Source organism: Equus quagga, chromosome 8 (assembly GCF_021613505.1).
Source record: "Equus quagga isolate Etosha38 chromosome 8, UCLA_HA_Equagga_1.0, whole genome shotgun sequence".
Classification (NCBI taxonomy): Eukaryota; Metazoa; Chordata; class Mammalia; order Perissodactyla; family Equidae; genus Equus; species Equus quagga.
The window spans coordinates 113,721,069-113,747,376 of record NC_060274.1 but is presented as its reverse complement, the minus strand read 5'-3'; the positions used below and the strand labels follow the sequence as shown (position 1 = coordinate 113,747,376).

General features: G+C 43.8%; 1 protein-coding gene across 6 annotated transcripts in view; it reads right to left on the bottom strand.

Annotated features, from left to right (window-relative positions):
* Positions 1 to 26,308, bottom strand: part of LOC124244036 (solute carrier family 23 member 1-like) — a 182,052-nt gene that overhangs the window by 17,504 nt on the left and 138,240 nt on the right. For 3 of the 6 annotated variants that reach the window (XM_046670249.1, XM_046670251.1, XM_046670252.1), the window contains exons 2-8: positions 25,809 to 25,955; positions 22,915 to 23,072; positions 10,148 to 10,307; positions 3,767 to 3,948; positions 2,717 to 2,837; positions 1,422 to 1,578; positions 375 to 628 (exon numbers count right to left, since the gene is read on the bottom strand). In XM_046670249.1, coding sequence (XP_046526205.1) covers positions 375 to 628; positions 1,422 to 1,578; positions 2,717 to 2,837; positions 3,767 to 3,948; positions 10,148 to 10,307; positions 22,915 to 23,072; positions 25,809 to 25,955 — 1,179 coding nt within the window. Of the gene's footprint in view, positions 1 to 374; positions 629 to 1,421; positions 1,579 to 2,716; positions 2,838 to 3,766; positions 3,949 to 10,147; positions 10,308 to 10,643; positions 15,708 to 22,914; positions 23,073 to 25,808; positions 25,956 to 26,308 lie in introns of those variants that run through there. The other 3 variants (XM_046670250.1, XM_046670254.1, XM_046670253.1) reach the window with 3 other exon arrangements.

Below are 26,308 nucleotides of genomic sequence, written 5' to 3'. Positions count from 1 at the left end.
AATTACAAGAATCCTTATAAGCAGCGAATCTTTCCTGGCTGTGATCAGAGGGAGATGTGACCATGGAAGAAGAGTCAGAGAGATGCAACACTGTTGGTTTTGAAGATGGAGGAAGGGGGCCCTGAGCCAAGGAATGTGGGAAGCTTCTAGATGATGGAAAAAGCAGGGAAATGGATTGTCCCCTGGATCTTCCAGAGAGGAACACAGCCCTGTGAGACCCATGTTGCACTTCTGAACTCCAGATCAGTAAAATAATAACTTTGGGTTTTTGAAACCACTAAGTTTGTGATAATTTGTTACAGCAGTACTAAGAGACTAATACACTGATGACCAGGTGCCCAGCCTGCCCCAGCAGCCACCGTCAGCAGCCTTACCCTTGTGATACTCAGTGCCGCAATATTCTGGCTGTAGGAGGTGGTGCCGTTCCCTGACCCCCACGCCCCTGCCAGAAGACAGCCAAGGCCCTCAATGCCAATGCCACGGTTGATGGCGTGCTTCGGAGGGGGTGGAGCCCCCACCAGCCGGGCGCAGGCATAATAATCGCCTATTGACTCCACTATCGAGGAGATCACTCCTGCCGTGATCCCAAAGACACCAGCCGGGCTGATGGTGGGCAGGCCCCACTGTCCTGAAAGGCAATGCAGAGGGAACGTTAATCCAGAAGACAACATGCTGTTGAACTCCAAATAATTTGTTTGTTGGAGAGGTCTCTGAAAGGCTTTAAAGTGCGGGAGGCATGTCCTCCAACCTCACAGCCCTCCAGTGGCTTTGGCTCAGACTCCTGCCCTACCATTCATCCCTGAGGGAGGGTCAGATGCCCTGTCCTTGAGGTCACTGTACCCAGAAAGAACCAGCAACAGGACCTCTTTCCAGGAAGGCCTTGAAGCGTTTGGAAGCCAAGATTGTTTGTGATGGAGGCCCTAGCGCCACAGTCCATGAGGGCAGGCCAGCCATGCCTGGAACCTGGTTATTTATACACCTTGAGCCAAGAACTGCATGGAAAGGAGAACAGAAGTGGCCTAAGGGATGGCCTTGACCTTGTCTCCTCAGAAATTTCCTAATTCAGTCCAAGGCCACACTTGTGGGATTCACCAAATCCAGGAGGAGACCCAAAGGTCTGGCTAGGAGGTCAGGAGCAATGTGGAGGAGGGGATGAGGGAGGGAGGCCAGCTCAGAGGTAGGTCTTGGAGTGGGAGCCCTTGGCCTAGCACCCCCAAAGAATTCCTAGGATAATCCAAGGGTCTTCTTCTTCTCTTAAGTGTCCAATATGGACTCTCTAGGGCCTGTCCCTCTTTGTCAGACCCTTGGAGGAGATCCCCACCTTCCCGGCCCTATTCAGCTCTCCATCCAGTGCCCTGGGCCCCATGGGCAGTCCTGGAAATCATGTGTCCCAGGCAGGAAGGGGCTTATCTTGTCATTACCTGGGTAAGGGAAGCGAAACCAAGGTGCCTGGCTGAGGACGTTGGCTTTGGTGTCGGTGCGGGCCTGGTACCCATAGGCTGTGGGGGCTGCAGGGAGGGCATTTGTGACTGTGAGCACGAAGCAGAGGAGCCATGAGATGCAGAGCGCCAGCAGCACCTGCCGAAGGAGCCACCCTTCACCATGGATCTCACCCTGGCCCTGGCAACCACCTACCAGGGAGCAGGGTAAAGGAGGGAGTTCAGGAAAGCTCTTTGAAATGAGGACATGTTGGGTTACTCATCCTTCCACTGACAACAAGAATCTGGTGTGTCAGTGAATAATTAGCACATTAAGGGAATGTAGCAAAAGAAACTATGGGAAGACCTTGTGTCACACAGAGGCAGAAATGTCTGGTAAAGTGGGCACAGCCTGGGTCAGAAGGATTACCCTCTGGCTCCCTTTCCACTGATTGTTGGTCACATGACCTTGGATCAAACTCTGAGCCTTGGTTTCCTCATCCGTACAACGGAATGACAACCACTGCTCTGTAGAGCCTGAAACAGGATTTCTTCAAGTAGAATCCTGAGATATGTTGATTTTTAGTCTCTGGTGGCAGAACCTCAGAAATCTGTATTTTTAATTATGTCCCAAGTGATTCTTGTGCACAGTGAAATTTAGAACCACTGGCCTACAGCATTGTTGAAGGAGTAATGAGATGATAGTGTGGAAGTATCTTTTTACAGTGTGAATGTAGTTTCCAGTTAAATGAAACCTGCAAACATATTAGTGTGGATGCCAGCTGCACATATCGACAGTGTGGTTCCACAGAGAATTCAACAGGGAAGGCTCTGAAAAGGGAGGTACCATCTTCATCCAGGGGTATTTGGACTACTCACAAGCCACCGAGAAAGAACCTGATCTAAGCAACTTGGCCCTTAGTTTTGTGTAATTAGCAGTGAACCTGGCTGTGTCCCCTGGCACCTTGCTATGAGTACGGCCCGGGGAATGTGAGAAGGCTGTCCCACTCTGGAGCCCAGAGCAGTGACCTAGGGTAGGGCTCTCTGCTCCCAGGAAAGAAGCATTGAGGAAAGACATGGGACAGCATTCCACCAAGGGTCAGAAAACGCCCCCACAGGCCACTGGGCTCCTCTCGGCCTCCTTCTCCTTCTCTGGTAGATTAAGGAAGGCTGAGGAGGACTGGCCACTGCAGATTGGGGGGCACTTGCTTTGGGGGCCATCTGGGAGTGCGAGAGGCTGTGCCTCACTCTCCAGGTGAGTCAACTCAGCGTGAAAGGGGGTGGGGAGTGCTTCTTACAGGGAAGACCTGAAACAGGTAGAACTTAGAGGTGTGAAGCTTCTTCTCTCGTCCATAAATGGGCATGGGCACCGCGACATTTTTCAGGTACTGAGAAAAGAGCACGATGAGGAAGATGGTCCTGAAACAGAAACAAACCACACCCAAGCTGGTGAGCTGGGGCTCATTCTGAGTGAGGGTCCTGAGCGCTGGGCCACCACGTGTCACTGGGATTGGAGGCCTTGGCCAAGCTGCTAGCGTCCTCATCTAGACCCCACTCTGCAGTGCGGGCAGCATCCTGCCATCTCTGCAAAGGTGGGCTGTTGTCTTCCAAAAGCTGCTGGTGGCTGAGTGGGAGGAGAGGGAAGGGAGGCTGTTAGTCCCTGGGGGTTGGCAGCTCAATGACTCCAGCAGGTGGAGCCAATGAGGCCAGAAGTAGAGAAGGCCTTCTCTTCCAGGTCATTCTGCAGGTCCTTGTGGTCAGACCACAAGAGGCAGAGTGAATGACAGTGTCCAGTGTCATTCCCAAGTCCCTTCAAAGCTCTCTTAAATGCTTAAGGTCTCTTTTTCCGGGAAGCCTTCCTGATCCTCCCAGCTGGCTGTCCTCACCCCCTCCCCTGAACCTGCATGTCATTCTACAACTTTTATCACTGTCTCCTGGTGTCATAGGTACATGGATCCCAGTCTTATCTCTCTCCCATACACTACAAGATGTTTGAGTTCTGGGGCCATGTCTTTGCAGCCTTCCCAGGGGCCAGAAGTTTACAAACATTTGCTCAATGAAAATCTAGGAGGCAGGGGACCTGTAGTGTCAACTTTTTGTGAACAGTGCACTGTGTTCTTATACACTGCCTGAGATGAACTCACTGTCTGTGAGTACTAATAATGTAATAAATAGTAAGAATAATAAATTAGAAGTAGCAACTTTCCTGCTTCTTAACGTATCATAATGCTCATGAGAGTATTTCTAAAGCACAAGAGTTTGCCAACAGCCAGGACTCTTACTATTCTTCCTGGGTAATCTTCCACCAAAGAGAACTTGATGCCACTCCCTCCCCAGAGAGTACTTACACGGCAGCAATCCCCCAGTGGGTCCCAGCGTCATTTCCCGCGGAATGAAAGAGAGGCAGGGCCATCAGGGAGATGGTCGGAGCAATGGTCAAGGGGCCAATGAAGCGCATGAGAAAACCAATGAGGCCTGAGAAGCCCACTAGAATCTGGACACAGGAAGCGACCATGATGACGCCCTGCAACTGAAGAGAAAGAATGCAGCTCAGACCCCACACAGCTTGCAGTAGAACTGTGGGCCTCAGTCCAGCCCAGGCCACCATGACAGGCCCAGCTGCTGCAGCCCACTTCTAGATCTGGTCAGCCCTAGGTGGTACATTCAGAGGCAGTGCAGGGGCAAAGCTGGACCCCAAAGGAACTGAGGAAAGAAGAGCTCTGATCTCACTCCTCTTCCAGCTCTGGATTTCCAACGAGCTGTTGGAAATTTTCACTTAATAGGAAGTTTTTCAGGGAGTAGTCTTCAAAATTATTTATTGATCACAATGATGGTGATGACTCATAATACCAGCATCACTCAGCAGTGTATTGAATACCTTGCTGCTTTATTTAACTCTGTCTTCCTACTTTCTATTGCAGGAGTTGGCCATCTTTTTCTGTAAAGAACTAGATAGTGAATATTTCAGGCTTTGTGGGCCATATGGGCTCTATCAAAACTTTTCCAGATGTGCAGTAAGCAAATGAGCCTGATTGTGTTCTGATAAAACTTCATTTATAGGCACTGAAATTTGAATTTCATATAATTTTGTCATGTCATGAGATGTTATTCTTCTTTTGATTTTTTCAACCATTTAAAGTATAAAACCATTTTCAGCTTGTGGGCTCTACCAAAACAGGCAACTGGCCAGATTTGGCTCCAGGACTATAGTCTGCCAGTCCCTGATTTCTTGGACTGATAGAGTTTGCTTTACTTCTCCTGTTTTACTTTACTGGTTTGGATGTTATACATGCTATTTTATCCCTGAAAAGTTTCCTTGCTTTCAAGTCTGCTCTTTCTGAAAGTAACATAGTGATTCCCACTTTCTTGTGATTCATGTTAGCGTGGTATATATTTCTCCATCCCTTTACTTTTAATCCATCTGCGTCTTTCTAGTTAAAGTGAGTTTCTTGTAGACAACACATACTTGGATCTTATTTCATGATCCACTCTGACAATCTATGCCCTTTCATTGATGCGTTCAGACCATTGATGTTCAAAGTGACTATTGAAACAGTTGGGTTCATATCGACCATATTCCTTACTCTTTTCTATTTGTTGCCCTTGTTCTTTGTTCCTATTTCTGTCTTCCACTCCTTGTCTGCCTTCTCTGGTTTTACTTGAGTATTTTGTATGATCCCATTTTCTCTCCTTTCTTAGCATATCAGTGATACTTCTTTTTCTTACTTTTCGGTTGTTGCCCTAGAGTTTGCCACATACATTTACAGCTAATCCAAGTCCATTTTCAACAATGCTATACCACTTCATAGGTTGTGTGAGCACCTTACAATGACAAAATAATTCTAATTTCTCCCTCTCATCACTTGTATCATTGCTGTCATTTATTTCACTCATATATAAGCATATGTAAGTACATAAATAAAAATTACCATGATGCTGGAAGGTGAAGTTTACATTGGTCTAATCTGTTGAAAACTGAACTTGACATCTCTTCTCATGGTTTTCTACTTTTTCTGCTACCACCATTTCCTTAAAATAGAATCACTGTTCTCTGTTACCTTTCCTTTGCTTCTTATATCCGGTAAGCAATGGCATTCCTATTGGTCCTGTGTTCACATCACTTTCATCTGTGGCTGGGATTGTGATGGACAATTGGTCTGCCACCATCAGTGGTTTCAAGCCTTGAGAGGTGTGTAGACAAATATAACTCAGTGAAGGATGGAAAATCTACCTTAAATTTCAATAGACTGGCTCAGTGAATTCAACCAATCAATCAATCAATTATAAAATGAGGTTGAAACATTTAAGAATTTTTTTCTCTTGTTTATAGTGCTGGAGAAACATTGGACCAGCAGAGGGAGCAAAATTTCACAGAGAAGACTCCGGGTTTGGGCTTACTGTGTTGGACACTTGGAGGTGATGTGGAAAAAGTAGTCGAGACTACCATCTGAGCCCTGCGCAGGAGGAAGCCCTTCCCTGGGTCCTGTGTCTTAGAGCAGGAGTTGGCAAACTTTTTCTCTGAAAGGCCAGAGAGTAAATATTTCAGGTTTTGTGGGCCACATGCGGTTGCTATCACATATTCTTATTTTAAACAACCATTTAAAATGTAAAAACCATTCTTAGTTTGTGGGAAGTAAAAAAACAGACCACAGGCTGATGTGGCCCAAATGCCATCGTTTGCTGACTTCTGCTTTAGAGGACTCCATGTATCACAGACACAAAAATAATTAGTAAATGTATTAAAGAAAATATAGTGTCTCTAATCCTTGGGATGCTGTGTTCAATGCAGGCGCAGCACAACCTATATCCCTAAATATCCTCTCTCATGACTAATATTGTTCAAGCCCCAGGGGAATTCTTTCCCATAACTCTTGCCCAGTGTCCTCAAAACACAGGGTAACCGCTTCTGAATGTGTTGACAGTTTATGCCCTTGCAGTGGTGAAGGCAGACACCTCATCAGAACACAGGGAGGATTTGAGCAGCAGAAGTAAGTGCTCAGGTGGGGGAAGAGGAGGATTCCCTTGTCAGGTCTGTCTTCCTGGATAGTATGATGGTAAGAGATTCTTGCCTAAGGAATTATAGTTCTCAGGAAGGCTGAGTGAAAGGGAAATCCTGCCCCTGGCATCTAGCAGCACAGGGTAAGGCAACCCTGCTTCTCATTCTTTCCTTGGTTTTAATCTGGATTTACTAAAGCCAAATATAAGCCCCCTGGAGGACAGAAAAAACAACAACAAAAAAAAACGCTTCCACAAACCGCATGTGTTCTGTGATTCAATCTATGATGAAATAATAAAACTAGGCTGCACTGAAAAAAAATCCTAATTTGGAAAATGTGGTGCAACCTACAACATTGTGAGATTAACCCATCAACCTGGGAGAAATCCAGGGCCCACCAGCCGGGTAAATGAAATTCTTAAGTATATCTTGGTCTGGAATTACATGGAAAAGTTCTTTAAAGATTAAAAAGCCCTGTTAACTCCAGGTCCACCCTAAGATAAAAGGAAGCACAAGGACTTGACGAGATTATTGAAGTTCACCCACATCTGGGTGCCCTTTTGGACTGCATATGAGCGCACAGGCACGGGTAAAGGGCTGTTTTGGAGAGGGAAGAACAGCAGAAAGTGCTGGCTGAGAGTCACAAGTTCTGGCTCAGACTTTCTACTGTGTCCTTACAAGTCAGTGCTCCCTGAGGAATCGGAAGTGTTGGTGGTGGAGTCCACAATGAATTAGGACTGTCTGGGATAGAAGCCAGATGCTTCAGCTCTGCCGTGGGACTTTTGGTGCGGATGCGGCCTGGAGCAACCACCAACCACTCTCCCTCTGAAAGACCATTGCTAACTAGTCTGCTACTGGGTGCTGTTGAGAATTAGACCACCTCTGAATGGCACCAAATAACTCTGAGGTCAGAGATCCCAATCTCATTTTGAGTGATGTCAGAAAGACATTCAAATAAGGAATGGGCTGATCAGCAAAATTTGCTGATTGAAGGGAAATAATTATATTCAGGAAAAGACAAAGCAGTTACGCCGGAGGGGTTCATAAGATCCATAAACAAGTAATAGTCCCCTCTCCCCTGGGGTGGACACCAACTCACAAGATAATCTAACTCTAGCAACACAGACTTGGATGCCATGTGTGAGTCTTTGAGTTCAAAAATCACTGGTTGGAATCTTGCTAAAGGTGCTGCTCACCTAGCTGAGACAGACTGAGACTGGAAGAGTATCGCATTTCAACAGAAGGACCTTGGTGGAAGAAGTAAGGCACGTCTAAATCCAGCCAGTGGTCCGAGTTATGTGTGATGTGACTGACGCCACACATAAATACCTCCAATTATCCTTTTGTAATTATATAGATTTGTGGCTTGTGCCCAGTGGTCTGGCAGTTTGGTCTGGCAAGTGGATCATAGAAACCTCTATTGAAATTTCACCTTTTGTGGGAAAGGACTTTATATTCAAATCTCTACTACTGGAAGTTCATGTTGATGCCCCTCAGTCTTAAAAAGAAGAAGGAAGTCTGATTTTGAATGTAGTCACTAGGCCCAGGAGATGACACCTTGGACCACAGCCATAGGCACATGGACTCACAAACAACATAATCCTCATCTCCATCTGAAGTCGCTTGTGTGGCCCAGGATGATCCACATTGCCAACAGCAGTGGCACATATGCCTTTGGTGGGAGAATATGAGGATATATGGCCCATAGCAGAGCTGGCAGGCTGCCTATACTGGACATTTCACAGAGCATGATAGGTTTTACTATTTTTTTAAACTTCTGTTGGAAGTGTTTCTGATCTGAACTTCGCCTATTCTGCAAGTGAAGCCCTGGCCCAGACTACTATAAAAAGGCTGGTGACCCAGATTGACCAACATGAATATCAACTTTCTATCTAACAGCTTAAGGATCACTTTTCGCAGCCTGAACAGGACAGGAGTGGACCAAGAAATACCATATCAAGTGATCTTTTCATGTTTCATATCACTTCGCAAAAGCAGTGAAATTTTTCAAAATTAGAATGTGCTTGAGGCAACAAAATGTGCAGGACAAAAGCATGAAGGGCTGGCTTTCTAGGCTAGGATAGCATGAGATGAAGCTAAACATGTGGGGCACAAAAGTGAGTCATCAGTGGAGCAGGTCCTAAAGGACAGATTGAAGAATGAGGGAGTAAAGAAGCCTTATTTTCCCAGGACTAGAGGTTTGGTCATGTTCCCTAAGATAGAAATAATAGAAATCAATTTAATCTGAATTGTTGAATTCTGATGGTATTCATGAGGTGGATTGGAAAGTCTATTGTTTTCAGGACACCTCATAACCAATGGAGAGGATCCACTGACAATATACTTATTAAATCATTTGAAAGTACCTTGGGGAAAGTGCTTGGGGAAGGACACAGAGGAGGGCTTAACAGTGTTGCTTTTGCTATCCACTATTTAAAGGATAGAAGAGAATTGATCCTGGTCCTGATATCAGTTTCCCTACATTAAACCCAGCATATATGGGGTTAAAACCAAAACACACATCCCCTGCTTACTCCCTCGCTTCCAGGCTCCAGAATCCACTATCCCCCATGGAGACAGACAGAGCCAAGGACAAGCACTTGGATTTGTTATCTCCTCCCTGCAAAGGAACTATAGGCTTGGTGGGAAAGCTGCTGACCAACAAGGTCTTGGGCTCCCTCTTCTCTGCAAGTAGTCTCAAGGCCAAACACAGGCTGGTGGGAAAGCTCTAATAAGCAAGGCCATATGCTTCCCCTCCCCTACCTAAAACCCCAAATAAAAACCCTTACTTTTAGCTTTTCAGGAAGTTTGGGATTTTTAACGTTAACTGCCCTCTCTCCTTGCTCAGTGCTGTGCAATAATAAAATTCCTACTTTCTTCCACTACTCCCTGTGTCAGAGATTGGCTTGCTGTGCTACGACTGAGAGAATTCACTTCAGGTTCGATATCAGAATGACTCAAAATGTCCTCCTTCAACAGGAGCAAGGGAATGGGCTAAGAAGGGCTCCCAGTGGGCAAAAAGAAAGATGGTGGCAGAAAGAACTGAGTCAGCAAATTATTGTTTCAAATGATGTCTCTTTGCCCTTTATATCTAAAATCATTTGGAAATAAGAAAATAATTTCTTAGCAATATTGCCAGATACATCTTCAGTCTGGGATGAGGGATACTAGCACCAGAGTTGATTCCACCAAACTGAATCATATCTAATAAAACTGGACCTGGAGTACACTGGGCTGTACCAGATGGGCAAGGAGAAACAATGTGAAAATAGCCAATTTATGCCTACCATGATACTAGACTATTAGGACATGATCTGTTGCTTGAACCTGATCTGTTTTTTGAAACTGCTATAAGATTAAGATGAGTCATGGACTAAATATGAAATATGTGACTGTTTCCAAGTAAACCTATTTTCACTCTCTATCCATTCCACCCCAATCCCTCTCTTGCTCACCATTCTGTTTATTTTCTTCATTACACTTATAACTCCATGAAATTTTCCTTTTCTATTTACTTATTGGAGTATTTGTCTCTCCCTCCCACTCCGCCCCACCACATACATACACTAGAATGTTAGCTCCTTGAGGGCATGGTCCTTGTCTGTCTTACCTACAGCAGTATTCTTAAATCCTGGAACCTGGCCCAGCAGTGAGCTGAACAATGAATGTTGAACAAAAGAGTCAAATCAGGAGCCTCTGTTGAGTACCCCTCCATTCCTCCCACCCACGTTACCTCTCGGATCCTCTTCTGCCATTCCTCGGTGAATTCAGGAGAGCTGGTGTTCACCTGGCTGGCATTGAGTGTCCACTCAGGGCATTTCCAGGCAGGAAGGGACAGCATGGCCAGGGAGGGCGCCACAAAAGCAAATGTCCCTCCCTGGAGAATGGGCAGCCTGGCGGAGGGGAAAGGATGCAGTTACCCATAAGATTTTAGTACTAGTCTGTCACCGGCCCCACTGGGAGCCTTTTAATCCCAAGTCCTCCCTCAGTCGCCAGGCAACACATGAGCCCTGTTGTTCTTGGTTTATAAGGAACTCGTGCCAAGCTCCCAGTCAGACTCATGAACTCTGCTACACTTTGGACAGGTAGGAGAGGTGGGGAGGGGAAAGGAAAGCAGACCTAACCCCAGTCCTTGAGAGGCGAGCCCAGAGGAGAGTGTCAGGTGCTGGGAAAATATTTGGAGACAGCACAGAGTTCAGCGAACACAGGTAGTGGGTGCCATTGCTTACCCCAGTCCCAGAGAATCTTCCCTGGACCCAGGATCGAAGCAAAGGTCACACATGTGGAGTTCCCCCACTGACAAGAGATGCACAGCCTAGAGTCTGGGTTGACAGACTCCTCTATGTCTTCAAAACTGAACAGCAGACACAGACCTCCACCTTCAGGCTCATTTTGATCACATGGACAGAAGAGGACTGAGGTCAGTTATCAGGATGTGGCCCCCATCCAGACCCTTCTCACTCCTGGTTGGTATCTCACTCTGGCCTCTGTGAGAACTTCTAGAAGTGCCTCCCAGACTTGTCCTCCCTTCAAGGTGAACACAGCCTGACAACTCAACCTCCAACAACCCTCCCTTAGGAGAGGGTCAGAAGCTATCAAATCTGCCCTCCCTGGATGCTAAAATTTGGAGGAGTGAGGCTAGAAGGGAAGGGCTCCAGCTTCTTGATTGCATTTGTCAGTATGGCCCACCCTGGTCAGGTACTTTTTCTTAATAATACTAGTTGGGTATTTTTGAACTCAGGATTACATGAAGCTTAAAGGATTATTCTGGAGAATGACTGAACACATTTTATGTAATAAAATATAAAGTGTATGAAAGAATTTTGCTACCTAAGTGGCCCTTGAATCCTGGCTGAACATTGGAATCAGCGATGCCTGGGCATCACCCTCAGACAAGTTAACGGGCTTGTCTAGGAGTGCGCCCCGGCAGAGTGAGTGCATAAAGCTCTGGGTGATTCCAATTTGCAGCCAGGGTTGAGAACAACTGATCTAGATGCATAAATCTAGACCCATAATGCTCCAAAATAGAAGGGAATACATTGCACACACAGGGCAGGAACACACGGGAGGTGGTATGAGTATGTGTGAACAACTTTTTTAATTTAAAAATTATGAATCTAAGTATTGTATCACAGCAGAGAAGGAAAACACACTATACTTGGATCACTGCAAACTTCCTTTTGACTTTTAAAATGAACATAGATATCTTTATATAAAGGTATAACCAGAGAGTACATAATAGAGAACTTGTGTTTTAATTTTTTGCTGTAATTCTCTATGCACATTTCATTCATTCAACAAATGTTCTTTGAGGACGTGCTATGTGGCAGGCACCGGGTGCCAGGTATTGGGGATATGAGGGTGAGGGAGACACAGCTCCCACTGCTGTTCTAGTTATACATTTCTGTTAACCCTCATGCTAACCAATCATGTATAGGAACTGACTCTCAGGGATTGCTTTGAACACCTTAGCAAGCACTTTCAGGGAGGCTTACACACACCCCACCACATTAGTGTGCCTCCACTGCCTCAGCCATTTCGGTATTACTGGGTTCCATGAGGGCTGGGATTCAGTATTTTTCTTTTCCATCCCTCCAGAACTGAGCCTGGTGCCACAAAACAACCTGCCAACACTGGGTTTTATCATTTATTTTTTTTTAGTTTAATAGGCATGTAATGAAACCCTAACAAATGTTAATTTGCATTTCATTAAGTCATAAGAGATGTGCACTCATTCATGTGACTTCATGTCTGTTTTCCTTACTATAAGCTGTCTATCCATTACATAGAAGTTGGACACTGTCAAAATGTATTTATAGTAATTCTTTATTTATGATAGTGAACTTCATTTTCATTTTAAAAAGTGTTTTCTGTTATTCTATGCAGGAATTCACCCCTAACTCAGAAATTATTTAAGGGAGTATTTCAAAATTTTCAAGTAGCTGAGCACTTTTCTAACTCTGTTCATGTTATTTTCTTTCAAGATTATTGCATGTAGTTGGGATAATATGATATGGGCTTTCTGCCTTTTTGTAATTGCTAAATACCTTTTATGTTCAAGACGAATTTTTCTCCATTTATTTGCTTAAGTGTATTATCGCGTCCAACCTTTAGGTTCACACAGTATATCAATAAATTCTTCCCTCATTCTTCAATACTCAGACTTTCTAACTCCATTTTCCATTCATTCTTCTCTCTCTCCTCACCTCATTTTGTTAGCATTCCCATTTCTTTCCCATAACTTCTTATCGGTACCCTTTGATATGTAGATAGATGGATAGATATACAGAGAGATAATTGATTGATAGATAGATAGATAGACAGATCTCTGTGTACTAATTGCGTTTCTGCTAGGTTTTCCATTGTACACTTTCCTGGTGCCTGTTTGGTATATATACACTCAGTATTGTTACTACACTTTCATTGTTCAGCATATCTCTTACCTTTTATGATGACCTTAATGTGTATCTCACTGCTCTTTTAAATTTCATATTAATTTTATCTGCTACCATGATGGCAACTTCTTCTTTTAAAAATTTGCCCATAAGTATAATTCACTGTTATTATACATATGCCTTCTGACTTAAATATCTCTCTTGTAAACCACAGATATTTGATTAAAAAACTCAGCATCTTAGAACTAGAAGAACCTGTGAAATGTATCCAACCTGGCCTTGTCATTTTATAGATGGGGAATCTGGGGCCCAAGTTCACAGAGTTAACCAGGGTGAGTGCTTGGGTCTCCTCACTCATCATCACTGCCCTGTGACACTGATTAAGAACATGGTGTGGACCAAAGGAGAGTTTGAATCTGGCTCTACTTTATCAGTGTGTGACCCAGGCATGTTGCCCAACTCCTGAAAGCCTGTGTCCTCTTTGATAAAATAAAGATAACAGTACTCTCCCCAAGGAGTAGCTGTGAAGAAAAAAAATTTGTAAATGTTTAGCCCAATGCCTGGGGCACAGCAGAGCTCACTAAGTAGCAGTAATTGTGATTATTATTCCCTCTGAAATGTGTGGGTACTTTGTGAGTAGGTAGTGCAGATCAGGACATTTTCTCAACATTTCTTCTAAATAGCAGATGTTATTGTGTGAGCCTGTGTTTTACCGTTGTTTTGGCATTCCCATTTCTTGCAGGTTGGTTCTCTAAGATTTGTCTTCGATGATCCTTATTTTCTTTTGTGTTGTTGGACTCCAGGTGCTTGGGCTGGTCCAAGGCTGCATCTCTGCATCAATGACCCCTTGCTCTGTGGCATCCACTCAGCCCCTCAGGTAGCACGGCCTTACCTGCACAGCGCTTCACAGCTTTCACTTTACTCCTCTGTGTTATTTCTTCTGTTCTAGTTCTTAAAGTAGACCGTATTTGTCAACTTGAGGGGCTCACGTTAACATTTAAGGGTCAATATCTGATTCACAGCTCTCTTCACATGGTGTCACAACATGTGTCAATTGGGGTAGAGTTGCTTTTATTGGATCTACTAATTATTTTGAAGTTTATCATTCTAGTTGTTGAATTGATTTCAGATCCTCTCTTTGTCTCTCTCTCACTGTCTCTGTCTCTTTTTTTGTTTGTTTTTGTTAGATTTTATTTGAAGGAAGTGCTCTAATAATGTTCCACAAGTCCCGACATAATATGTATTAACTTTAGCTATTGATTTACACTTCATCTTGTTCCAAGTAGGGTTTACAGGGACTTACAGATATGATACAGTAAGGACCTGACTTGCACTCTATACTCAGACCTTCCAATTTCATTTTCCACTTATTCGTTCTCCCTCTCCCTACCCCATCTCACACACAGCCGGCCTCATGAGCCATTACAGAGAAAGCCAGTCTGGGCTCAGATGGATTGAGTCTGGGTGCAAATCTCCACTGCCACCCTGACAACATCCCATAGAAACATGGGCAGACTCTCTCTGTCCATCCTCCTCCTCTCTCCACCCTTCACCATCTCATCTGTCTGCTTACGTACAAACAAGAGAAAACTCCCAACCATTTTCCTTTACAACAGTGACTTGTAAGTTTTCTAAAAAGAGGTAAAATGTCAAAATCTGCAGCCTCAGGAATGTATCCTAAAATTCTGATAGGATTGGTTTTTACATTGGCAAAGCCACAGAAATGTGTCCCTGGGGCTTATTAACATCTAAGTTTATACAGTATTTAAAAACTACACAACACTTTCATTTTGACATCTCAAGAGTACTTCAGATTGGATAGGATGTCACTGCACTGTCTGTGTATGAGGAAACTGATGCCAAGGGAAAGCCAGTGTCAGGGTTCAGCTGGGAAGTGGGGAACCCTGATCAGAAAGTGAGTCATGGGGACAAATTGCAATAGTGTGTTTGTTATAAGGACAACTGAAAACAGAATTTGCATTAAGAACAATCTACTTGAAACTTTTATGCTAAAGATTAGCTGTGACATTTTTCTCTTCTCTTTGTAGTCCCATTTTGGCCCATAAAATAGGAACTTCTAATCTTTTGGAAGTATTAGGAAATTAAGCCTCAACTCTTCTCTCTGAGTTCTCATGTACTCCTGTTAAAGAAAATATTATTCATGACACTTGTTAAAGACGTTGAGGCAGACTTTATTCAAGGGAAGGGGCTCTACAATGAGATTTTGTGGTGGGAGAGAGATCAGGCTCAACTTCCAACACAACAAGAAATGTGGAAGTTTATCACCAAGGAGCAGGGTGGGGGTCAGTGGATGGAAAATTACGAAGAGGAGGTCTACTGGATTTAGCAACAGGATGCTCATAGTTGATGTTGTATGTTAGACACTGTGACTAGAAACACCTCTCCCAGTTAAATGTTTAATAGACAGAAAACCCAGCACAACTTGGGCCTGTACAAAATCCTACAGCAAAAAGAGGAAGGCAACATAAGGCTTAGGACTTCCTAAAATCACATTGGAAGCTAGAAGACAATGGAACAATACATTCAAAATTCTGAAAGAACATTATTTCCAACCTAAAATTCTATACTCAGCCAAGCTATCAATCAAGTGTGAGAGAAGAATCAACACATTTTCACTTACACAAAGTCTTACAAAATTTGCCTCCCATGGACTCTCTCTCTGGAACCTGCTAGAGAATTGTGGTCCACCAAAGAAAGAGGAAGATATGGGAACAAGAAATCCAGACTTGAGAACTGACAGGAAGGGCATTCCCAGCATGAGGGTGAAGAGGCATCTGAGGATGACAGCTGAGCACCAGGCATAGGCAGCCACCGATCCAGACTGCAGCAAGTCGGAGGGCTCCAGGAGAAGTTCACCAAGAAGATGAAGATGATTGACTGTGCGATGTGAACGAAATTATTAAGAAGAGATTTAGACAACAGTCAGAGAGTCTAGAATTGAATTAGAAATAAGTACTTAGAAAATTAAGCATATTAAAAACAAGTAAGATTTTAGCTCCAGAGTAAACATAAAGTTGAGCAGGAAAGGAACTTTGTGATTCAGTTCTGAATAGCACCATAGTCATTATAATGTAAGCACTGAATATTGATCTGTGCTGGGAGTGTGGGAGAATAGGATGGGAAGTGTGCTTGTATGTGGTGGGAGGGAGGGGCTGAGAGAGAAAAAGAAATTATACTCATCCATGTTGGCGCATCAACCAGTAATGCCTAAAACAGAGGCGTGTTAGTTAGAGACTTGGAGGAAAATGCCTAAATAATCAGCTTGGAGGGATGAGAGTGCTTGCCTCTGCCTGGAAGAAAACGGAGAGATCTCTGGTGGCGAGGGGAAGCCTGTTCATCTGTCTTCTTTAAACCCGTCGCTACCCACTGCCCTGAATGTGCCTTTGACACCTGCCCCCTCCCCCTTGAACTAGTGGACTGGGAGCCATTGCTCCAGCCCTTCCTTCTGTTCTGCACCAAAGACATGCACGCCTGCTATTTCTTGTTTTTATGGGCTTTAATGCTGATCATCACAGGGAAACAGATCAGGGAAAAAAAGATAAAAGCAGGTGGGGTGACAAAGGTTGCAGGTTGTCAGAAGTTGTCTCATGGCGGGGGTCTTGCTCCATAGCTCCCCACCCCCCTTTCAAGAAAGTAATGGGCAGCCTTCTAGACCTTTGCTCTCAGGCACAGATTCAAAAGTGTGGCTCACGAAACACACTCTGATACTCTTCTAAAAAAAATTTTAATTTGTTTTTATTTTTCCCAGTTATAAAGTAACACATGAACTTTGAATAAAAACAAATGGTAAGTAAAGAAAAATCGAAAGAATGAATTTCTTACCCTAATTCTACAACCCAGAAGTAATTAACATTTTATTCCAATCCTTTTTTAATCTTTAACTAGATAAACTTTATCAGCACACATACAATATGTACCTTTCATATATAATGTATATCACCCAGAAATAACCTTTAACATTTCTTCCAGTCTCTTTCTGTCTTTAACTAGGTAAATGATTATTGGTACACATAAAATTTATACTTCTCGTAATTATTAATTACATTGGTCATGATTACAATAGTGAAAAATTCGAAACAACTTACATGGGCTTTAATAATAAATGGTTAAATAAGCTAGAATGTATTTATATATTCTAGAATATGGAATACTGTTATCATTTTTTAAAAAGTGCTACTGCAGAAATTTGTTTATTGAAATGGGAAGATATTTATAATGCATTGTATATGTTTATAAAATGGGGGGGAGGAGTGTTTTTCACCACAATTAAATTTATTTTTTCTTGAGGAAGATTCGCTCTGAGCTAATATCTGTGCCAATCTTCCTCTGTTTTCTATATGGGTCACTGCCTCAGAGTGGTGTACGTCCATGCCCGAGAACTGAACCCAGGCCGCCGAAGTGGAACACGTTGAACTTAACCATTAGGCCGTGGGACTGACCCCCACAATTAAAATTTTTTTTAAGGCAGGGTGAAAAATTGTCCGTATGGTACAATCCTTTTCTTGGTGTGAAAAATAGATTTTCTGTACTGAGCTAAGCACTTTATGTGCATTAGCTAATTTAAGTCTCAAGACTTTGGAAAGACTAAAAAACAGTTCCTCTTCACAGAAACATGAGGACTCCAAGAGAAAATAAATGCAAATATTGTCAGGAGTAGAAAGGAGAGGGAGCACTAAGTCTCCACTGGGCAGGGCAGTATGTCCTGTGCATCTAGGAACCTGGAGGGATGAGGAGGAACAGGAACCAGGAACCCTGAGGAGGTTTGGGGTGGGGCCATGTGGAGTTTGAGGGGCCAGTGGGTAAATGGGGAAGAGGTCCACAGTTGGGAACAGAGGCATCTGGAGCTTGAGTTGCTGGAATCCAATCCCACCTGTGACATCATTCTGATGTCCCCTTCTTGGAGCCAATCCAATGAGTGGGCAAAAGAGAACATTGCAGGGGCTTTTCTTTGAAACAGTTCAGAATGGGGAGCAGAGCCTCAGGAATGTAGGAGGGGACTGATGAATTCTTGTTGTATTTAAATGGGTCACTGAGTTGTGAGAAATCCTGGGCACCCCAAGAGCCCCAACTACTTCACTCTTGGACAAAGAGCACTTTGTTCACGTTTTACTGGGCTCCCTACACCAAGCAGGTAAGGACCTGCTAAATTGCAGGAAAGCCCATCGCGCACCTTCCCTGTGGATAACCGCCCAACTCAAACCCACAGGAAGCAGAAGCACCAGCCCCCTCTTTGGGACACATGAACCCCTCTCCCTCCTCTGATGTGTCTGAGGGCCAGGTCACTCTTCCACCCCAACGGCCACCACTGTTGCTGCTCCAGCCAGAGCTCCAAGGGCACATCTGGTGACCTAGCTGTCAACAGGGCAGGAGCAAGGTGGCTGCAGACCTCCTGTGATGGGCGTGGCCTTTTTGCATAACCAGGGACAGGTGCAGAGCTAGGGCAGGGCGGGGCTCGGCCCACAGGGAAGTAGGTGGATGAAAAGGACCAAGGGCAGGGCTGACTCAGGCGAAACTGCATGCAAGCGAACACTTTGTGGCAGGAGTGCTTGCTCCACACTTGAGATAGTCCCAGGAAAATCGAAAAGAAGTCATATCACCTGGAACCACTCCAGAGAAAGAAATTAGCTGGTAAAGTCACAAATAATTCCAGAGATGGAGCTAAGATCCAGAATTACATATAGTGAATATTAGATTTCCTCTGGTGATTGCCTTTCAAACTTAACCTCTTATTTTGAAATGAATGGTGAAGTATGCCCTTCCAGGAACTTCAGAGGTGAGCACCTGAGCGAGGAAGGCCCTAAAGTCATAGCAGGGAGCAGCCGTCCATGCTGCTAAGGATTGCTGTTGCCTGCCCCACACTGGGCACGGCACTCGTGAGCACTCATATCAGAAGCAGCAGTGAAGGCCTTTACCATTCCTTTTTGATTATTTAACACAATTTAAGTACTAAGACCTTCTGAAATCTTATTGCAACATCAGCAGTTTGTTTCTAATCTAGAAAAGTACACTGTAAAATACTGGTTAGCGGATAATCTGCAATCAAATCGACTTGGCCTGATTCATAAGCTGTCAGTTAGGTTTTACCATCTATAACATCTTAGACAGTTACTTATGAGCATCTGAGAGGGAAGCTCATTTTCATGGGCAGAACCAAAATCAAATGTGTTCCTGACCCCACCTCAGTCTAATGACATTAGCATGATTTATTTCCCTCTTTCTTTGCATGTTTAATTAGGGTGCAAATTCTTTGAACGTAAACTCCTGATTAACTATTGTTTCTCTCAGAATTTAGCAGAAAGTTAAGCCCACAGGCACTTTTACTACTGACTATCCACTTGAAATATGGCACTTCCTCTTCGTCTCTGTCACCATTATAGGTGTCCACAATATTAGAGATGTAAGGGACTTTTAGATATTATAGTTCAACTCCTTCATCTTACAGATGAGAAAATTGAGCCTTAGACAGGGTCGATGACTTGTCCAAGTTCCCACATCACAGAAGCCAGGACTGGAATTCTGGCCTCCAGTATAATTATAATTAACACCATCTCAGAAGAGCTTTGTATTTGTAAATCTCCATGGGCCTGGGGCAGGGCTGGGGGGCTCCTGGGAATCCAGGCAGGTTGCTGCAAGGCCTGCCTATTGCTACAGCAGCATCTGACATTCCAGGGGCCAATACTGGGAAGGATGGAGGGGTCTTGGACCTTAGGGGCCTGAGAGACAGACTAGATCAAATCCTGTACCTCTTTCTGTTCTTTATGAGGAATTTGGAGGAAATCTTGGCTCACAGAGATGGTGACAGGACAAGATAGAGGGAGAAGGGAAATAACCTGCCAAAGATGTAGGTGCTAGTCTCCCACTCCTCGGCAGAGAATGGGAGAACTTCAGCACTGGCATAGCTCCTGGACATGACTTGCAAAGGAAGCACTGTGGAAAGTGCCCTTGACTTGATTTAGCAAAAGACCACGGTAGGAAGGAATATTCTCCTCTGGATGCTGCCTGCAGTCAGCCTGTCCTGGAAACAATGGGCCAACCCCGTATCAGCCTACACCTGTGGAGCTTGATTCAGATAATTGATAAGGAATAAATGGGTATTAATTTTTCCTGTCCACTTATTTTCTCTTAAGACAGGCCAGGCAGAAGCACACTGTAGGGAAGATTTTCCATGTTCCTCTGCAACTCCAGGGCTGACACAGGCCTGGCACAGATTAGGTCAAAGCAGATTCACAGTGACGGGCCCCTCACTTGCATGGCTCCTTCTAAAGCCCAGGGAGGGGCCCTGCAATGTGTTCACTAGCCATACACCTTCATAAAATTTGCAAAAGTAAAAGGTTTCAGCCACAATTGTCTGTAACTACCGTCTCCTTCCACCACCACCTCCCTAACTCTAACCCTTGCGTCAGATGCCATTTGAAAGGCCATGGGCACTTTTAAGATCTGGCTAAGGGGGGGGGCTGAGTCAGGATAAATTTAGTTTGAATGTAGTGGGATATATTTTATGGTTCAAGACCACTAAACTACCCATGTGTAGTTAATGTGTTGCTAGCCACCTTAGGGTATTCATGCTTTCTACTAACACTTTACTGCCCACCGTGCCAGCTCATTCTGTGTCATGAAGGGGCAGGACCAAAGGCCACATTATGATATGAATGTGCCTTACAGCACCTGCCACTTGACACATGTGGGTGGTAGATGAGAAACAAGGTTTTAATGTATGCATTCAGAAGCTAGTCTGTGGCAAACTGGCCAACCAGCAGCTACATCAAACTACCAGAGAAGGTCTGGTTCTCAGTGACGTGCAGGCAAAATGCAAGTTTTCTCCTGCCAGGAATATGTTTAATAACACAGCATATACAATGGTAAACGCACCATGCATTTATAAAAAATTGATAGGAATCATGTGCCATAGAATTGGTCAGAATTCCTGAGTTTTGGGCACAAAGCTACAGCAGTACTACAGTTTGCGTGTGAAGGCATGATAATGCGTCCCAACTAGCAGTCATAACGAACAAATTTGGAGTGACTCCTGCTAAAGGAATGACTGAATTATCTTTCCTTCTCTCTGTGAAACGAAGAGGGGATTGAAGGGTATGCAACCATAAAATGTGAGGAAAACTGTATTATAGGGGATTGTGAGACAGTTAAAGAATGAAAAATACCAAGCTATGTTTTGAAATTGGTGCATTTGCGATGTTTATCTGCTTTTAAAAATTTGTAATTTGTTTTGATTTTTTTCAATTTAATAGTATTCTCTTTTGTACATGATTTGTATTCACAATTTTGTGGATTTCTTCTTAAAAAGGACAGCAAAAACTGTATAAGCTTCAGGGTGAACAAAACCTGGGTCTGTCCTTGGATTAGATGCTAAATAAATGTGAGAGGAAGAAGATACAGGACTGACAGATGTGGGGTGTGGGAGGTAAGCAAGAAAGTTCTGGAGGACCAATAGAGAGGACTTTCCTGAGGAGATGGTGACCCAAGGGAGCCACTGTGTGTTGTGCAATCCAGGTGGGGCTGGAGGTGGATGTTGAGAATGTGAAGACAGGATGTATGGAAATGAAGAGGAAATGTTCCAAAGACATGAGTTCTAGGCTTTGTTCACAGTTTGGTCAAGTCCAGCTCCAGGGCAATAGGACTCCATTTTATTCAGGCTAAATTTATGAGCCTACATATGAGCAAAAAAAGACTTGAGGATTTTACAAAAAAGGTGACTCCACTGATTATAACAATCAATTATTTCAATGACACTGTAAAGGAGCAGGGCACATATTATCATGAGCCTCATCTGGCAGATCCCAGAGCACATATCTGGTTCTGTGAATGTTTGCTGTCTTCTCTACTCAGAACAGAACTTGTCTTCCTGAATTGGAATTTCCATATTTTTGTTGCCCTGGTGGGTCCAGGGCTGGGCATTTGGCTTAAACTGAACCAATCAGAGCTCTCCCCTGGAATTTTAAAATGTGAGGCCGGCCAGAGCGGTACTCACCTGCTGTTGAGGGGTTGCTGTGAGGCCTGCCAGCAGCCCTGTCTATGCACACATGCAGGAAGTGTGTCTGCGAGAATGAAGCACAGGCACTGGCAGAGTAATGAAGAGACAGTCTTGTCTTCACACTAGGAGAGGAGAGCCCCCTGCACTTAGCCTGATGCTCTAGAGGGCTCCACGCTGGCCTCCTCTGGGGAGGTGTCTGCAGGGCAAAGGGGCTCTACCCACCTCAAGTCCATGTGCCCTTCCCTTTTATTCCCAAGAATTCTCTGTCCAAATGGCTTTGAGCCTCTTCCAGAGCCTGCTTGGGCCTCTTCCTCAGGTCTGTGCTGCTGAAGGCTGACCATGATGCTGGTATGCAAAGCCCTAAGCCTGAAGGATGGCCAGGGGGCAACTGTTTGGGGAATCTGGTGGGGGACTGGGTGGATGGAACTTGGGTGTACAGGTTGGGGTGTCCACATTCATGCATGTGAGACCATTTATGATCTGGAGCAAAGCCTGAGGTGGGAAGAGAAGGGGGAAGGCCACAGGCTGGGGGCCAGCCCTCCCCATGCTGCCAGGTTCTAAAGCAGAACTTGAAAGAATCAGAGAATTCTAATTCAAACCTGCCCTTCCAGGTAGGATGATCAGAATATATTTTCTTTAGGAGTTTGTAAGTTTGGTCTATAACTCTGTGATATTTAGACATGGAGTGTGTGGGTCTCCATTTGAACTCTTGCCCTGGGTCTCACAAATATTGGGGGCGGACCTGAGTAGAGATAAGAGATGGAGAGAAAGTCCCGGTGGCACTGAGTCCCTGGTTCACCATGTTCCTGATGCATAATGCGCCCTGCCTTTCTCTTGGCTTGATCTTATCAGTTAATAAAGAACAAATTCTTGCCTAAATTAATCTCAACTTGTGTTACTTTAATCAAGAATCCTAGCTAATATGGACAGTAAGTGTTGAGGCTAGGACTTGAACCCAGGCTCTGACTCCTGGCTCTGTGCTCCCTCTACCATGTCACACCAGCTTCCTAACTGCCTCTCCTGCTACAAGCCAAGCAAGACTTGCTGATACTATGGCAGGTAAAAGTTTGAATCCATGGGGAAGATTTTACTTACCTGACTCCTAAGAGCACTTGCAAGAGAGTACAGATGCCAGAGACAAAGAACATGGTGCTGATGAGGTAGCTCTGGGTCAGGGAGTCATGCTGCAGACACAAGTCCTTGGCCAGGATGAGCGGCACTGCCACGAGCCCCCCCAGGGCCGTAAGGAAGTGCTGTGGGCAGAGCAGAGAGAGTAGATGGGCGTGTAAATGCTGTGGCTTCCTGAACCACCCTCATTTCCATTCCCATTGCCAGAGCCAAAAGCTCCATCTCCGGTCTCAGAGGAGGCTGGCCATGAGTGACAGGTAGAGATCCAGGCAAAGAGTGGGAAGTAGGAAGGCCTGGCAGCAAGAAAAAAGGACCCAGCCAGAGGGTCTGGGGTTCAAGAGCAGATCCTGGGCAGGACCCTAGTGCTGAGAACTGATATCCTGGGTAAGAAACTAAAGCAGAAACACAGCTTAGGTGGATATAACAGGAACCAAGGAGAGGGCCACAAAGATAAGAACAAGGCAAGAGGCTCATTATTAAAACAAGGCAGAAGGTGAGGGCAAGACCATTGACCAGGAAGGCCTGAGCACGTTCTCCAGGATAGATCATGTATTAAGTCCCAAAACAGTCTTATCCAACTTAAGAAGATTGAAATCATACAAAGTATCTTTTCCAACTAAAGCAGTATGAAACTAGGAATCAATAACGGGGGGAAACTGGAAAATTCACAAATTTGTGGAAATTAAGCAACAGACTCCTGAACAACCAATGGGTCAAAGAGGAAATAAAGAATATCTTGAGACAAATGAAAATGGAAACATAATACATTGAAACTTATGGGACACAGCAAAAGCAGTTCTAAAAGAGATGTTTACATCAACAAATGCTTATACTAAGAAAGAAGAAAGATCTCAAATAAACAACCTAACTTTACTCCTCAGGGAACTAGAAAAGAAGAACAAACTAAGTCCAAAGTTAGCAGTAGAAAGGAAATAAAGATCAGAGCAAAAATAAATGAAACAAAGACCAGAAAAACAATAGAAAAGATCAATATGCTTTTTGAAAAAATAAACCAATGCTTAGCTAGACTAAGGGAAAAAAAAGAGAAGACTCACACAAATAAAATAAAAAATGAAAGAGGAGCCATTACAACCGATACAACAGAAATACAAAGAACACTAAGACACTAGTATGAACAATTATACGCCAACAAATTGGATAACCTAGAAGAAATGGATTACTTCCTAGAAACATACAACTTACCAAGACTGAATCATAAAGAAACAGAAAGAAAATGTGAGCAGACCAATGACAACTGAGGAGATTAAAGCAGTAATCCAAACCCTCCCAACAAAGAAAAGCCCAGGACCAGATGATTTCACTGGTGAATTTCACAAAACTTTTAAAGAATAATTAACAACAATCCTCAAAATCTTCCAAAAAATTGAAGAGGAGGGGACACTCCCAAACTAATTTTATGAGGCCAGCATAACCTTAATACCAAAGCCAGATAAAGACACTACAAGAAAAGAACACTACAGGCCAATATCCCTGATGATTACGGGTGCAAAAATTCTCAACAAAATACTAGGAAATTGAATTCAACGGTATGTTAAAAGCATCATACACCACAACCAAGTGGGATTTGTCCGTGGGGTGCAAGAATGGTTCAACATATGCAAATCAATAAATATGATGCAGCACTTTAATAAAATGAAAGATAAAAATCATACGATCATCTCAATAGATGTAGAAAAAGTATTTGACAAAATTCGACATCCTTTCATGATAAAATAACTACATTACCCATTACATTGGCTCACAATAATATTTTAAAAGTAGTATGACATCTGCTCTTATTTAATAGAAAAGCACAAAGAACCAAACAAAAGCGTGTATCACATCCCTGAGATCCCATATTGAACAGTTTGTAATAGTAAAAGAAATACATCTATGAAATTAGAAAGTTCATGCTATAAAATTTACAGAATAAAAAAAGGAAAGTTGAAAGCTACCCTGCCTTTCCTAGTTCCTCTTCCCAAGGCCAAACAGCTTTATTAGTTTCTTGTGAACCATTCAAAACATATAAAGTTCTTACATATACTTATGTCTACCATTCTATCTCTTTTTTGTTTGTTTTTAACACAAAAAAGATCACACTATACACAGTTATCTATTCTGTTTTTTTCATTTAATATAACTTGGGGAACATTCCCTAACTGTAAGGTAAATATATCCTTCTCTTTTTAACAGCTGCATAAAAAAGTCAGTTGTTAGGATGTGCTACAATTTATTTAACCAGTTCCCTATGATGGATATTTTGGTTGTTTCTAGGGTTTTGTTTGTTTGTTGTGTGGTTTTGATTTTACTCTTACCAATAATGTTACAAGAACTACCTTTATTTATTTGAAGAAGCCTTGTCAGCACATCCACAGAGAAAAACTTAAGCACTGGGGACTGGGTGAAAGGGTATATGTGTTTTACGTGTTGATGGAAATCACCAAACTGTAATCCAGAAAGATTGCACCAAATAACACTCCAACAAAAGTGTTTGAGAGACCTTGTTTCCCCAAATTCCCCCAAGCATTGGTTATCAAATTTTTTAGTTGTTGCCAATCAAATAAATTAAAATTGGTATCTTGAAAAAAAAAACACAATGGCCCAGTTGGTGTCCTTGACCCAGTTGGTGACTTATCAGCCCAGTGTGAGAGAGAATCCTATCTAATTCCTGCCCCCCGCCCCCCAAACTCCTGGACAGAAAGAGAGACCAGAGGAGCTCTGAGCTCCCCTAGAGCTCAGTTACATGGAAGACAATATTAGCAACTGAAGTTGCGGATCTTGCCTAATTTGACCTGGGTGTACGTTGATATGGCTTTTGAGGCAGAGCCTCTTTGGACCCAGTGTTTGCTGGCTGGCATTACCTGGATCCCCAAGAGGATGCAGAGATACCATGGTGGGACATCCAAGATGCCATAGGCCAGGTGGCTGCTGCTGGGACTCTCAGGCTGACCATCCTTCTTCTTGCTTCGGCCATCATCTTGGGAGCTGAGCATGTTATCATCCTTCTGCTGGGAACAACAGAAGGACACATGTGGGCATTTCCAAAGGAATCAAACGGACTTCCTGAGTTCAACCACACAGATGGACAGCCTTCCAGAAGAAAGAGGCAATGAGACAAGGATAACTGTTGGCTGGCTTGGGATTTCTAGGTCCAGACTCAAAAGAGCAGTGATTTTCTTTATTATACATCTGCACAGGGCTCTGTGTGAATCTTGGACCATGCAAGATGAGTGGATGCCTTGTCTAAAGCCCTGGCAGAGAAGCAGCTTTCTGCAGGAGGGGATGGGGGCCAACTCCAAGGTCAGAAAATGGGTAGGTTTCCCTTCCACACAGTCAGGTAAATGGGGATCCTGGCCCCAGA